The sequence below is a fragment of the Neophocaena asiaeorientalis genome, unplaced genomic scaffold (genome assembly GCF_003031525.2).
Source record: "Neophocaena asiaeorientalis asiaeorientalis breed wild unplaced genomic scaffold, Neophocaena_asiaeorientalis_V1.1 scaffold6, whole genome shotgun sequence".
NCBI classification, from domain to species: Eukaryota; Metazoa; Chordata; class Mammalia; order Artiodactyla; family Phocoenidae; genus Neophocaena; species Neophocaena asiaeorientalis.
In genome coordinates this window covers 986446-1001982 of record NW_020174424.1, presented here as the reverse complement: position 1 = coordinate 1001982, position 15537 = coordinate 986446, and the positions used below count along the sequence as shown (strand labels likewise).

The 15537-nt window shown below is 43.5% G+C and overlaps 1 protein-coding gene across 2 annotated transcripts in view; it reads left to right on the top strand.

Annotated features, from left to right (window-relative positions):
• Positions 1-15537, top strand: part of STK39 (serine/threonine kinase 39) — a 230965-nt gene that overhangs the window by 36712 nt on the left and 178716 nt on the right. For both annotated transcript variants that reach the window (XM_024756661.1, XM_024756662.1), the window contains exons 7-8: positions 2936-2984; positions 3087-3152. In XM_024756661.1, coding sequence (XP_024612429.1) covers positions 2936-2984; positions 3087-3152 — 115 coding nt within the window. The remainder of the gene's footprint in view (positions 1-2935; positions 2985-3086; positions 3153-15537) is intronic.

Below are 15537 nucleotides of genomic sequence, written 5' to 3'. Positions count from 1 at the left end.
ATATGCCAGTTGGTCACAGAACATTCTAAAGCAAGAAAAGCAGTGTGTGCTTTGTCATGAAAGAGCAAGAGATGGCGGAGACCATCACCGTAGCTGGAGGATAGAGTTTACATGGGGCGTGATGGGAAATGAGGCTGGAGGAGTCGGGATCTCAGGCCACTGAAATCCATTAGGAGGCATAAGAAATTGTTTTCGTTTAGAAGCCAGCTAGGGAGCAGTGTGGGTGATTGGTTGGAATGAGAAGAGAGAAGTGGCAGACAGACTCACCGGGAGGCTGTGTCGTAACGCTATTGACCAGAGGGGATGAGGGTTTCTACCAAAAGAGTGGCCTTGAGTTCCTTCATCATCTTGATTTTCTTAGTTTCTTTTCTTTCCACTCTAAAAAGTTAAATCTAAGTTATTTTGCATGCCTCTTGGTTTTTAAAATTTGGTTTCATGTGATAAGGTACCAAACATGGTCAGTCCCTTGTGTAATGGTTCCTCTTATATGTTTTCTCAGTAGCCCTCTCCTTTCCCCAAACACAATTCATGTGTTTGAATGTTCTGACCTTCCTCTTACAGTCTGACAGCACCCTCTAACTCTTATCTGCCAGACTGTAAGTTGCTGAGGGTAGTATTTATGTCTGTCATAGTCATTAGCGTGGGCCTCGCACCTAACATCATGCCTGACAAACAGCAGGTGCTCAGTATATATTTACTGAGAGAATGAAATGATGCGTTTGGCGTAGCTGGAAGCCCAAAACTTTGCCAATAATCACTAAGAGTAGTCTACATTAAAGAGACAACCAAAGTTAAATCACTTCAGTTATCCTTTTTAGTTCTAGTGCGTGGAGAACAAGGTTCCAAAACGAGGTCCAGGGTACAAATTCATGAATTTGAACCAGCTTACCAAGGGATACGGTACACAAAATGTAAAGCTTGGCCCGCCTGTTGTTTAGACCTTTGTTTACTCCAAGCAGTTAGCAGTTAGGGGCTCTTGGTTGCAGTGGCTATGGCGATTTGGGGTTCTTTGTTAGGTACCCCTAACCAGTGTTCCACTTGAAATTAAGGAAAAGAGCAATGACAATTGAAAGAGAAAATTTCTTTGCACAGAAATACGGTTTATGGCCCCTGCAGACTTACACAGTTTGTATACCGTTGCACTTAATGATGTTTCCTAATTCTTTTATACGCTTGGGTTTTGTCCCTGGAAACATTTTAGTGGAGCTTCCTGGTTCAGAGCACTGGTTTCCAATCTCTTCAAGTGTGAGGACTCCCTTTAAACTTGGATTCCCCTTAACACAATAGTCATGGTCCCTTTGGCAGTCACTGCCTGAGAGGAGACCTAATGATATTCAGTCATGCTTCCCTCCTCCCTCCCAGTTTTTTATTATGAAACATTTAAAACATACAGAAAAGGTGCAAAAATTGTACAGTGTTTGCTTCTACACCAACACTGAGATTCAGCAATGATTCACATTTCCCATATCTGCTGTCCCTGTTTACCCACATTTTATTTGCTGAACAGTTTGAAAATAAGTAACAGACGTAACATCTCAGCTTGCATTCCCTCCAAATACAGACACGTTCCTACGTAACCACAATGCTTTTCCACACTAAGTAAGTGAACAGTAGTTTCCTAAAATTGTCCTATACCTAGCACACTCGCCTATCTCTATTTCTAAATGTCTCTTGCAGCCTCTCCCCGTCCTGTTCAAATCAGGACTCAGGAGAGGGGCATGTGTTGCATTTGGTTGTACGTTCCTTTAAGTCTGTTTTAATCGAGAACAGTCCCCTCACGTCTCCCCTTTTCTTCTATGACACCGACTTTTTGAAGAGATCAGACCAGTTGTCTTGCTGACTGTCCTATCCTCTAGGTATATGTGATTCTTCCTGCCTGGCTGCGGGAACTATTGATGAAAGAAGCTATTCTTTATGGAAGAGTGCCAGTTACTAAACGTAGAAGGAATGAGAGTAGTAGAAAATCAGTGTTCTGCCACCTCCAATGAAATAATTATTTAAGGCAAAGATGCTAAAATCATCAGGTGAAAGTTTCTCCGGAACAGGGTATTCATATCGTGGCAATGTATTATCCAACAGAACACTTGCCAGTTGCAGTGGCGAAAACTTACCTTTACCATGGAGAGATCTTGGGCCTGGGGACCACGCAGTTAAACTTAGCATCCCTCCCGCTGAAATAACCTATCATTATGTGCCTCCCCCATGCTGCAGTAAGATGTGTGTCATCTACGACGTGTTCTTCCCCCAAATGCTTGTGTCAACCTAGCCAAGCCTTCAGACCCAACTTGCGTTTTATGGGAAATACAGTACAGAGAAACAAGTTAAATGACACCATGAGGAAACAATCAGACCAATCCCATAATGCTTTAAAATGAATTTGCATTCTGTTAATCACCATTCTATTAATTACCTTCCCCTGAAAAACAATAGTCCATGGACACTTGAGACCGGGTTACTCGGTGGCCAGACAGAGCTCGTACACATGCCGCGTGGTCCCCTTGCAGAAACCTTCTGCTCTTGGGGAATCATAGAACACTGTGGGCACAGTTTCTTCGATAGGGTCATATCGCAGCTTTTGTACTGCTTCTTAATAAATACAGGGATTTAGCTCACAGACGTGTCAGTCCGCCACCTTTTAGAAACACCGAATTCACTTAGTGAAGTGTAAGGATGAAGGATGGAAGATCGGTCATGCCCCAGGTATTTCACTTACAGGAGTTTATGTAGAGGCGGAGTTTTGCAGTAGAGGCGTTTGGAAGGAACTGGAAAATTGGCACCATTTAATTTGCTGCCAGCTTATGATTAATTTAGTCTGTGGCTTTGCTATTGCTGAAACTGGTCTTCCAGAAAGACTCTAGGATTAACTTGTTTCGTCAAGGCAGTGTCTTTATTGAGTGGTCGTTGTTTCAACTCTAATTTATTATTGATCTTTCAGGCCCACAGCAGCAGAACTTTTAAAATGCAAATTCTTCCAGAAAGCCAAGGTAACATGCTTAAAAACCCAAGTAAATCTGCTATTTTGAAATCACTGTGAATTTCAGTGTCTTGTATTTGATGTTAAACTGTTGGGAATATTTGTTTTGCAGAACAGAGAGTACCTGATTGAAAAGCTGCTTACAAGAACACCAGACATAGCCCAAAGAGCCAAAAAGGTAAGTGCCATGAGCCCTCCTGCCCCAGTGAGAGCTGCTCCCCATCCAGGGAAATGGAGCCTACAGAAAAATAGGAAAACGATTTCACATACTCAGGATATGTTATGTAGAGGTTATCTGACCAGCGATTACTCAGATAACTGAGCCTTTTGGTTATCTCAGCCTGCTGCTGTGTGTTTGGGTGTGAAGCTCAAATGACTTCATCTTTCCACTTATCAGCCTGTTTAAGGAAGGTCAGAGGGGAGGGGCTTGTGTTGAGGCTTAAACACTGGAGAGGTAAAATATCTTTGAATATCTTTTGGGGGGGTGGTTTACTGAAGAGGAACAGTCATTTTAAATCAGTTTGAAATGACAAAACGAAAAACAAAACTTTGTTTGTTTGGTTTTTTTTTACGGTATGCGGGCCTCTCACTGTCGTGGCCTCTCCCGTTGCGGAGCACAGGCTCCGGACGCGCAGGCTCAGAGGCCATGGCTCAGGGGCCCAGCCGCTCCGCGGCATGTGGGATCTTCCCGGACCGGGGCACGAACCCGTGTCCCCTGCATCGGCAGGCAGACTCTCAACCACTGTGCCACCAGGGAAGCCCAAAACTTTTGTTTTTAATGGTTATTTTAAATATCTGTGGGATATGGGTTCTTTCCTCATAAAAGACCCATGTATTTTTTTGTAGTCTATGCTGTGTGAACTAAATTATGCTAATAATTACCTGAAAAGCTTTGCATTCTAGTATTTAGATTTTTTTTAAGTGGTATGTATGTGTGAGTGTATTTATTTATGTGTTTTTACCCAGAGTTTTATTTATTTGTTATTACAGATTTCATCATGGTATGAAACCTAACAAAATTTAACCTCTGGTTTGGTTTGGTTTAGTTTGATTTGAAAATTATATTAGATATTTATAATTTAACATATTGACATAGTCAACAGATTTAGAAAGAGGAAGCTTCTTTGTTTTTTGTTTTCCTTTTTACAATTAATAGTTACAGGGAAAGGTGATATGAATCTGAGTTGTCTGCTCTGTAAATAAAATGGACAAAGAAATAGGCATGAGAGATTGCATCTCATCATGCTTAGGTGTGGGTAACTTGGAATGTTAACTTCCAGACATTGCCCTTTCGAAAACATTGGATATGGAGCACATTTAGCTGATGCTTTAGAATTGCTTTAAATAGATTTTAAAATAGACTTCAAGAAATGACCCATTCTGTGTGGGTATCGAGCCCCTCTCCTGGACCCGCAGAATCCTTTGGAGTGGGCTGGTTCCCGCGCTGTGGGCCTGGGCCGGGAATGGGGGATTGCTGTGCTGACTGTGCAGCCCTGAGCCACAGTAGGCCTCTGGGACAGCTCAGAGGGAAAAGTGAACCTCTAGCGATGGTCCATCAGAGTGGCACATCCCACGGGGCAGCGCAGAGAAGCAGAAGCTTCAGTTTGAGGCAACAGGAAGTCAAAGTGCCCAACCGAGTGCGAGGGCTCCATCCAGAGGGCTGAAGGAGGTGCCTGGAGCACTTCTCTGGGGTGTCGGAGTCTAGCAATGGGGCCTTTTGATCAGATAACTAAAACGCCAACCAGAGTTGAAGAAAGCTGTTAAGAAAGCCATTGATTTGGACAGTATGTGTCCCCAAAGGACATTGTTTTTGGTTTCCCTCTGATCTCATCCTGTCGCTGTTTCCTGGGAGGAACTTTCCCAGGCCTGCATCCTTCCCAGAGCTCCAGCCTCACACCTTCAGCCCCCTGTGCAGTGTTTGCAAACTGTGTGTCTTCCCTCCCAAACCTCATCTCCCTGTGCTGTCTGCTGCTTTCTGAGCCACCCGACCTCAGAGCTCGGGGATGATTTTTAGGCCTCCTTCTTTGTCTTCCCCATCTAAACCCACTCCAAGTCCTCTCCACATTTCCCTCTGCAACGTTGCTTGGAATGTTTCCTCCTGTTTTTGTTTTGTTTGTTTGTTTTTGTTTTTTGCTGTATGTGGGCCTCCCATCCGGATGCGCAGGCTCAGCAGCCATGGCTCACAGGCCCAGCCGCTCTGCAGCATGTAGGATCTTCCCGGACCGGGGCACGAACCCGTGTCCCCTGCATCGGCAGGTGAACTCTCAACCACTGCACCACCAGGGAAGCCCCCTCCTGTTTTTAATTGAACCTTTGCAGTGGATTTCTAACTACTCTCCTCCCCCACCCCATTCCTCCTAGACACTAGTGCAAGATTAACTTTCTAATCGTGGCGCTTAATTGCTCAAAAGTGGTTTCCAAAATTAAACAAAAAGAAAAGGAAATAAATGGGGGAAAAAAAAAGGTTCCTATCCAATAAAGTCCAAGCCCCTTAGCCTTGAATTCATGACACCATTTCAACTTCCCGGCTTATGCAGTTGACCCTTGAACAACCTGCCAACCCTCTGCGCAGTCAAAAATCAGAGTACAGTTTATAGTCGGCCCTCTGTATGTGTGGTTCCTGTATATCTGCGGATTCAATGAACTGTGGGTTGTGTTGTACTGTAGTATTTACTATTGAAAAAAACCCATGTATAAATTGACTTGTGCTCTCCAAACCCATGTTGTTCAAGGGTCAACTATATTCTAAACTCCAGCGAAACTTGAACCGTCTATTAGTTCTTACTACATAACCCGTATTTTCCTTTGAGATTCCATCAATGAGGAATCTGTTCAGGCTCTCACTTCGTTTTCTTTCCTTTTTCTTTTTTTAAAATTTAGATTATTTATTACATATTAGTGTGTTGTGCATTCCAGATTCCATTTTGCACGTATCTTAAACAATAAGCAGCCAGAGTTTCGGGAATTATGATTTTCCAAGCATGTCTTCTGCCCTTTTACTAGCTCCCTCAGGGATTGTTTTGTCATCCATCCCTTCAAATGGAAAATGGCCACACATCTGAGAGTCACACAAAGAAGGAAAGGGAGAATATAAATTAGTTCTTTAAACATCTTAGTAGAGAAGACAGGGGTCCATAATAATGCTCTTCTGGCTCTCCAGCTTCATTAAGTTGGCTGTTTTCCTGTCATAATTCTCATTTTAAAGTGCACTTTGGTTATCAGCTATACTCTACTCCTTGCCAGTAGGTTCCGTGGCAGGTATACTGTCCTGGTCAGCATCAGTCAGTGTGTGTCTTGTTCGTAGTAAGTGCCCACAAAACGTCTGCTGACTCAGTGAACACATGCTTCAGTGGACCAAGGAAAGATTATTTGAAACTCTGTCTCTCACTTGAAGCCCCCAATTGCTCGGCATATACTTGTTCCTAGGCTTCCTGTTAATAATAGACAGACTGCCCTCATTCCCCTGGACTCGTGATGTTGATAAGCAACCATACTGTTCCTTGTTTGAAACTCCTCATTCGGGCTTACTGGCCACGAGGAAGTAAATATTATTTTAATTGCCATGTGCGTTGAAAACCTTTGTGGCACTGTGTCTTTGCTTGTCGTAGGTCCTTACAGTGTTTAAGTAAATTTAATTTAAAAGTTGATACAGGGGAGTCCTTATTTGTGTTATTCATCCTTGGACTTGTCTTTATTGGCATCTGTTCAGCTGTCTCCCTTCCTGTTTGCTATGGTGCTCTAGTTTCTTGGTGGGGGTTTGTTCCTTAGACGATAACTGTCGATGTTGGTCCCTTGACTTTTGTCACCTCAGTTTGTTGTTTTTAAAACAGGAACAGACAGTTCATTGATGCTCCAGTGTTTACGTGGCCGCTGGGCCTGTTGACCAAGCTCAGGATATTTAGGCAACCATGTTGATTTGAAATTGGTTGTCATAAACCATAGTCTCTGCTTCTCCTCCTTTATGGTAATCAGTATTAAGAGCTATTTTTCAGTAACATGAATAACTCTCATATTTAAGAGAGAGAAGGACTGGTACTGTAGCTGCTCTCAGGAGGTCCTGTGGAGCCCATCAGCGTGGTCTTTTGGTGTGACAGAGACAGAGGCTTATTGTATTCATGTTTGCCCAGGATGTGAAGCATTAGTTGAGAGCCACATAATTCCATGTGGGTATGTGATCTTCCCTGCATCCACAATGACTCCTCTAAATCAGGAAAAAAATATTAAAAAATAGAAACAGACCAGTGTGGCTTCTCTGGTAATTGAGTGACATAAAATGATTTTTTTTTGGATGTATTAATTGCAGAAATCAGGGATATTTGTGGGGTTTTTTGGTTTTTTTCTCTTGAAGGCAGCGTATTTGGTCCATTCTGGGTTCTTTTGCTAAAAGGTGGTGTTGTTTAGGGCTCATCTTAATTTTCTTTTGCCTTTATTTTTCTGTCTGTGAAATAGAAATTCTGTCTGACCCCAGGAATGTGATGAAGGGTAATGGGAGATTTGATGTTTCTGGACCTCAGCACACTCTGTAACTTGTAAATGAGAGAGTGCTAAACGTGAGCCGTGAGAACAGGGTGAAGTTCAGCTGTATAACTTCTTTTCAACTTTTCGCTTATCCTTGTGCATGAGAAGAAAAGGCTTCATAGCCATTAGTCCTTCTCATGTGGCTTTTTAGCGGCCTGTCTCCAGCCATCTTTCGAGGTTTGAAAGCTTGACCGCGAGGTGTTCCACCATTTACGCTACTGGAATCACTGGGTGGAGAAAGGTGAAAGTCATTCTGTTAGAATCAAATGCAGATTCTTCAGGCTGTGTGCACTTTCTGTAGGAACATCTGAGTGTCCGAGTTGGCTGATTTCTCTGTTTTACGTTAGCAAAATGAACCTTGAGTCACCACACTCACACTCATATCGTATACTTTTCTGTGGCTAAAACCCATCGATGCAGGGCAGGGCAGGGGCCAAGGGATGTCTAAATGCCAGCCGCTTAGCCAAACGTGTATTGGCCAGAGGAAGGGTGAGGTGGGGAAACGTAATACACAGTGTATCTTTTTATTATGGTGGTCTGTTTTCATGGGAAGTGGAGTCACTGGAGGATTTTTGGTTTGAATTTTCTTAATTATGAAACTGAGAAGTTAGGAACGGTTAGTGATTATCAGAAGGAGGAAAAGGGTATTGTATCACTGCTACATTTGGGCGGAACCACTGTGAATTGGAAAAACTAGGGTGGTATTTGTGGGTACCAGAATTTCTTATATCAGTCTCTAAGGTTGCTTTCATATTAAGGACGCAAGGCTGTTGGTTCTTTTTTTTGTGTGTGTGTGGTACGCGGGCCTCTCGCTGTTGTGGCCTCTCCTGTTGCGGAGCACAGGCTCCGGGACGTGCAGGCTCAGCGGCCATGGCTCATGGGCCCAGCCGCTCTGCGGCGTGTGGTATCTTCCCGGACCCGGGCACGAACCCGTGTCCCCGGCATTGGCAGGCGGGCTCTCAACCACTGCGCCACCAGGGAAGCCCTGTTGGTTCCTTTTGATCCTCCTGTGTGTGTGCTTAGGAATCAGTAGGTAGGTATATTACAATTCACATTTATTTAATACTTGACATGCATTGATAACTTCTACTGTTTTTACTTTTTGTTTTGAAATAATTTCAGACTTACAAAAATGATACCAAAATAGTACAAACATTTCTGCATATATTTTTTCTCACTTTTCTTTGGAATGTTTCAAAACTATAGACATCATGGCCATTATCTTTAAATATACTTCAGTGTGTATCTTCTAAAAACAAGGGCATTCTCTAACATAACAGTATAATTGTCAAAATCAGCAGATTAACAGTGCCAGGATTAATTTTCAGATCTGGTACCAATTTTGCCAATTTTGCCACTGGTCATTTACCTGGTCCAGGATCCAATCCAGAATCATGTAGTTGTTACGTCTCCTTTAGTCTCCTTTAATCTGGAATAGTCTTTCTTTTCCTTTTACAACTGTGACACTTTTGAAGAGTACAGGACAGTTATTTTGTAGACTGTCCCTCAGTTTGGGTTCGTCTGACATTTCTTCACGATTAGATTCAGTGTATGCGTTTTTGACGGGAATATCTAGGAAGTGATGCCACGTTCCTCTTGGCACATCATGTTGATTTAGTCCTTTACTGGTGATGCCGGCACGCGCGTAGGGAGGTATCTGCCAGCTTCTGCACTGTAAACACAAGTACCTCTTAATGGGAAGAATTCATTAATACTGCATTCCTTCTTTATATTAAACATTAAAAAGTAAAGCGAATGTCCTGGGTCATTAGTCTCTTTTCAAGGAAGCATATCTGCTTGGTGTCATTATGGTTGTGCATTCATAGGATGTTAGTGATAGGGTGTCCATGATTTCTGAGCAGTCTTGCAGACGAGGAACCCTTTGCTAGCGTGTGACGTTCAGATTGAGGTGGGAGGTGGCAATGGTGCTGCTCCAGACTCTGCACCGGCTCTGGAAGCAGAAACAGCTGGATTTGTGTCCTTTGTTGGGTGAGCTGCCTAATCTTTCTGATCCTAATCTGTCAAATGGAGCCAAGGACAAGGGCGTTGTGCTGCCCTGGGCGTGACAGGTGATCTGCCCAGCGAGTCTGGTGCTGTGTGTGACTCATAGCCGGTGCTCAGTCCAACTGTGGATGCCGTGACTATCATGTAAATAAGGAGAATAATTTTTGCGGGTATAGGAGACAGGCATTTTAGAAATATGTAGTGAAACAGGGAGTGAGGAAAGCGGCCTGGTAGCGGGCAGGTGGGGATGGGTGATGTGGGTGTTTCTCTATTGCTGTTGCTTTGGGTGGAATGGAGTAAGAGCCCATGGAAGCCTACAGAAGGAAGGAAAGAATGATGCTCGTTATTTCATCACCATTGCTTATCCACCTGTCTTCGCGTGTTCTTTTCTGCCCTATCAAAGTACTGACAGTGGGCAAGGGCCAGGGTGTTCCCTCTCTGTAGCAATCCCCTCTACTGGGTGAAGTGTAGGATGTGTGTTTGTAAAGAGCCTAAGAATAGTAAGAATTAAATGCACACAGAGCTGTTATCCTTTTACAGCTTTTAGATTGCTTTCGTATATGCTTCCTTATTTATTTTAAACAACTGCGCTCCAAGACAGGTAGGGCAGGTATTATTATTATTTTTAAATTTATTTATTTATTTATTTATGGCTGCGTTGGGTCTTCGTTGCTGCACACGGGCTTTCTCTAGTTTCAGCGAGCGGGGGCTACTTTTCGTTGCGGTGCGCAGGCTTCTCATGGCGGTGGCTTCTCTTGTTGCGGAGCACGGGCTCTAGGTGCACAGGCTTCAGTAGTTGCAGCACACAAGCTCAGTGGTTGTGGCTCGCAGGCTCTAGAGCAGAGGCTCAGTAGTTGTGGCTCACGGACTTAGTTGCTCCGTGGCATGTGGGATCTTCCCGGACCAGAGCTCGAGCCCATTTCCCCTGCATTGGCAAGCAGATTCTTAACCACTGTGCCACCAGAGAAGCCCCAGTTTTTGTAACCTGTTTCACTGCTGCTGGGGGCACCAACTGCTGCTGTTCCTGTTTCTGCTGCTGCTGTAACAGTTGCTACCATTACAACCACTGCTACCAGTGGTGGACACTGAGGTGCAGACAGATAAAGGACACAGTCCAGCCAGTGAAACTCACCTTTCAGTGGGGGGCACAGTGCAAGCATCACAAGACCTGGAAAATTGAAAGAGTAGCAGAGAATAAATACTTTAGGATATGGGCATAGAATATGTACTACAGGAATGGAAAGGTTCATGGAGCTGGTCAATGGGGGGACCTGGGGAGGGGAGAGAGGGAAACTCATACTTACTGTGGGCCTTCATGCACATGCAAAACACTTGGTTTACATCTGTCTCATTACTGAAGACATAATAATCAATGAAGTCCTAAGTAATAGGACAGAGGATATCATATGTTAGATTATTAAGACGGGTTAAGAAAAAGCTGTGGGGCTTCCCTGGTGGCTCAGTGGTTGAGAGTCCGCCTGCCAATGCAGGGGACACGGGTTCATGCCCTGGTCCGGGAAGATCCCACGTGCTGCGGAGTGGCTAGGTCCGTGAGCCATGGCCGCTGAGCCTGCATGTCTGGAGCCTGTGCTCCGCAACGGGAGAGGCCACAACAGTGAGAGGCCTGTGTACAAAAAAAAAATAAAATAAAAAATAAGAAAAAGCTATGAATATTTTGAAATCTGAATGGAAAAGAGCAACCAGGATCATAAATGTCTCCTGGTTTGCAATCCTTCAATTTGCAGGCCTGAAAATTGCGACCTAGGGTGGTTGGGCCCCGACCAAGGTCATGCTGTCATGTAGTGGCTGAATCCGAAGCGAGCCTCCCAGTTTGCTGTCATTTAGTCTCTTCCTTTTAGTCGATAAAGAGGGAAAATGACTGAATTTTTGCAAACTTGCTTTTTTTCCCCCTCCTGGAATCTTATAATTAATTTATAAGTTATTGAAGGTTATACATTATCAAGAAACCAGAGAAGAAATTAGGTGATGTCAAATGCTTGATGGGTGGATTTTTAGTTTTGTTTCAAGTCTGCCCAGTAGAGGGCAGCAATGGCTTTTAATTCTCTGTGGTTGTGGACTGGGAGCTGAGCAAAAGTTTCCAGCTTGGTTGAAGGTCTCAGGTTCGGTTGGAGTAGAAGGATCCAAAGTATGTTAGGGCCCTACTGAACTACTAGGAACTAGCACCAAGTACTAGGCACCTCAGTCAGTTGGGGTATTTGTTTGTTTGTTTTACTGGGCAGGAGGTTGAAGGGTGATGGTTTAAGTACTTCTTGTTATTACCAATTTCAGTTTTTTTTTTTTTTTTTGCAGTACGCGGGCCTCTCACTGCTGTGGCCCCTCCCGCCGCGGAGCACAGGCTCCAGATGTGCAGGCTCAGCGGCCATGGCTCATGGGCCCAGCCGCTCCGCGGCATGTGGGATCTTCCCGGACTGGGGCACGAACCCACATCCCCTGCATCAGCAGGCGGACACTCAACCACTGCGCCACCAGGGAAGCCCACCAATTTCATTTTAAATTACACTTTCTATTAACATATCACAGTAACCTAACATTTATGTTTTACATAGTTCATGTCAGAAAGAAAAATCTCAGTGTTGAAGATATGATTTGAGAGCTTCCAGTATTTTGTGGTCAAACTAATACTGTTCTGGGTGGTGGCAGAAAGTTCCAGAAGGTTCAGTGGTCCCTGCAGTCCTCCTCAGAGCCAGTAAAATAGGGAAGGAGAGAGTCAAAGTGTATATACCTGTGAAGCAGAAGTGAACAGAACTCTGTACCCGTCACCAGGTATGTTATGGGTTTAACAGAAACACTCCTCATGATCCAAGTAGGCCCGAGGGTGCGTGTCCTCTTATTGCTTTGTGTTTCTTTTCTGCTTCCTCTTGTTTAAAAACAGCTGTATGTGCTTGGGACTGTATCTTATTGAGGAACTCACATGCTCACAGGGGAGAGGACTAGGGTGGTTGGGGATGTTAGTTTTCCTATTTTAGAGCTGAGAGAACAGTTGGCCAGAGGTTAACATTATTGGTTTAACTGGACAGGTGTTCCCAGAGGGTAAGCTCATTGATGTGTTTGCTATTTTTAAAATTTTTTAAATGCATTGCTTTTCATCAGTTTAGCGTGCAGAGTAAAGTAATTTTGGTCACTAGGGGGCGCTATCAGAATAGTTCATTTTCTCTCAGCCTCTGTGGACAGGAATTGCTTCCTCGTCTATAAAAACCCTTGCAGCTGTGGATGTCTTCCTTTTGCTCTATGTCTGCTGTAAGGAACTTGAATGGTGTTTGTGCTGGGGGTGAATTAGGCAGAGGGGAGGAGAGAGGAAAGAGCAAGGGGGAAAAAGCATCATGAATCACTTTCAATTCAGTTGGTGAATTGAATTTAAAAATGCGTATATTCTGGGTAAGTGGCCTCTTTCTGGTGGCATTTGACTTAGAGCAGAAAGGATCCACTCTGGAAATTGTGATTTGCTAATCCTGGCGGCCCAATTTAGGACGAATGTCTGTATTTTCAGGTTGAGGTATCTTTTTTTGTTTGTTTTGTTTTTTGCGGTACGCGGGCCTCTCACTGTTGTGGCCTCTCCCGTTGCGGAGCGCAGGCTCAGCGGCCATGGCCCACGGGCCCAGCCGCTCCGCGGCATGTGGGATCTTCCGAGACCGGGGCACGAACCCGTGTCCCCTGCATTGGCAGGCGGACTCCCAACCACTGTGCCATCAGGGAAGCCCTGAGGTATCTTTTAAAGATACCAACTGCTTAAGAGAATGTTTTAAACTTTTACAGATCTCGGAGATCCACTTTTGGAAATTTAAAAATAATGACATACATTCTGAAAATATTGTGAGAGAGAGTGTTTGTACAACTTAGTTTGTAGAGAACTGATTGTTTTCTGTTACTGGAAATGAATAGGCAGAATCAGTGGCCTTATTTCACATCCAGCTGGATTTTTGAGACCTGTGTGTTCAAGTACATTATGTGCTTCATTTTTGCCTTTGGGAAATTTGCTAACTTTTCCCAAAGCTTGTGTGCATCACCTAACTTTTGGAAACTTAACTGGCATGTGTGTGCTAGGAGAGGGGCCCTGACTGTCTGCCCATCCACTATTCACTGAGCATCACTGTTAACATACAAGGTACTGACTGTCATTAAGGTGGCTTGTCTTTATTCAGCTTTATAGCTCGCTCTAATACTAGCATACCATGTCTTTTAAAAGTAAATAAACCACGAAGAATGGAAAGGAATTTGTCTATGGTTGCAGAAAAACTAGGATAAATACTTAGCAGATGCCTTTTTGATCTTGTCAAAACCCTAATATGATTGATTGTTCCTTCTCCCTGGTTTAAAACCAGTCAATGGCCTCTTGTCAATTACAGGGTAAGGTTCAAGTTCCTGCCGCTGATAGATTAAGGTCCATGTCACTTGCAGGATAAGGACCACGCAAAGCTCCTGTGATCTGTGTTTGGGCCTCGTCTCCAGCCTTTTCATTCAACCACTTGCCACCTCACCCTGGACACACTCCTGTAGAATTACTGATTCTGCTTTCCTACCAACACTCCTGAAATCCCATGCGTGTTCTCCATGAAGGTGCACGTACTGGTCCCTCTGTTTCGGCATCTCCCTGAGCTTGTAGCTTTCCAATGCTAGCGCCTCTTCAGTGGTCCTCGTACCACACCGCGAGCCCTGCACCCCAGATGGTTCATCTGTCCTTAATTCCTGCTGCTTCTGAAGCTCAGACATAATTCCCTTGTTGCACGTTACACCGTTGGTAGTTTATTTCCTCTCACTTTTGCCTTCTGTACCAGACCGTGAGCTCCTTGGGTGTAGGAATGGTGTCATGTTATCCCCCATGTGCCCAGTACCCAGCACAGTGTCTTGGTCAATCAATAAGTACCTCTGGAATTGAAGTTCAGCGAGCAGGGCTGTGAAGTTATGATGACAACTTATGTAGGGGTTGACGTGCGAGCACAAGGGGAGGCAAAGCAAATCTGCTTTTAGTTTTAACGGAGAATTGCTAAGATGTTTTTCGGTTGGTGCTGTGTTCTTGTATTTCAGGTCTAAGACTCAGAGATTCTCTGATCCCAGGTTTAAAATCCTTTGTTATCTCCAACTTGCTAAGAGTCTTGGGTGAGCCAATTAATTTTATTCACCTTTGCTGCCTTACAAAATAGAATGGTTAGATTTTATTATCTAACAGTTGTGCATTATCCACTTTGGATTACTTGGCAGCAAAAATTTTGTCCCTAGCACTCAGCATGTTTCTATGTTGTCATTTTCTTCATCCAGCCAGTATCTATATAAGTTTTCCTGTTACCTGAAGCCACATCTAATTAGGAATATATCTCTAAACTAGATTTAAATTAGTTTTCAGTACTCTCATTTTGGGTTACCCGTTACTTATCTCTTTATTTAGGGGAAATAATTTAAACTTAACGTTTACATCAAGATCCTGTAAATCTTTAAAACATGTATGACATTTTGGAGAAGGGAAGGATAGAAGAGACAGAAAATAATGGAACTTTTGTACATAATTCAGACAGGAAGAACTCCATGCCAACGGAAGAAATGCAGATGTTTTGCCCTATTTCCTAGCTACATTATGGTCATTCCGGAAATGTGTTGAGGCCAGCAGAGGGCGTGGTACACATGCTTGAAAATCATGGGGGGTGGGGTAGAGGACTCTGCCCGTTTTATGTTGATCAGATTTGACTGACATAATAGAGGTATGTGGCTCTGTTTTTTAAAAAAAAATCCGGAAGTATTTTTTTAAAATTTCTTTTACTTTGAAATTCAGTAGCTTTAAAACAAATTAAAATTCAAGAGGCCCAGTTAAGGTTGCACTTTGTTAGAGGATTTTCTAAGCTTCCCATAAAATTAGTCTCACAAATTCAAATACTGATTTAGAAGGGTGTATAATAACTTTTTAATTTGTTTATCACACATAGACATACAGAAAGGCAAAGAGCCTTATATTACAACTTACAAAGCAATAATAGAGCTAAGAGATTCAAACAACGGCCTTTAATTTAACCCAAATTTAAAAGACCATTTCA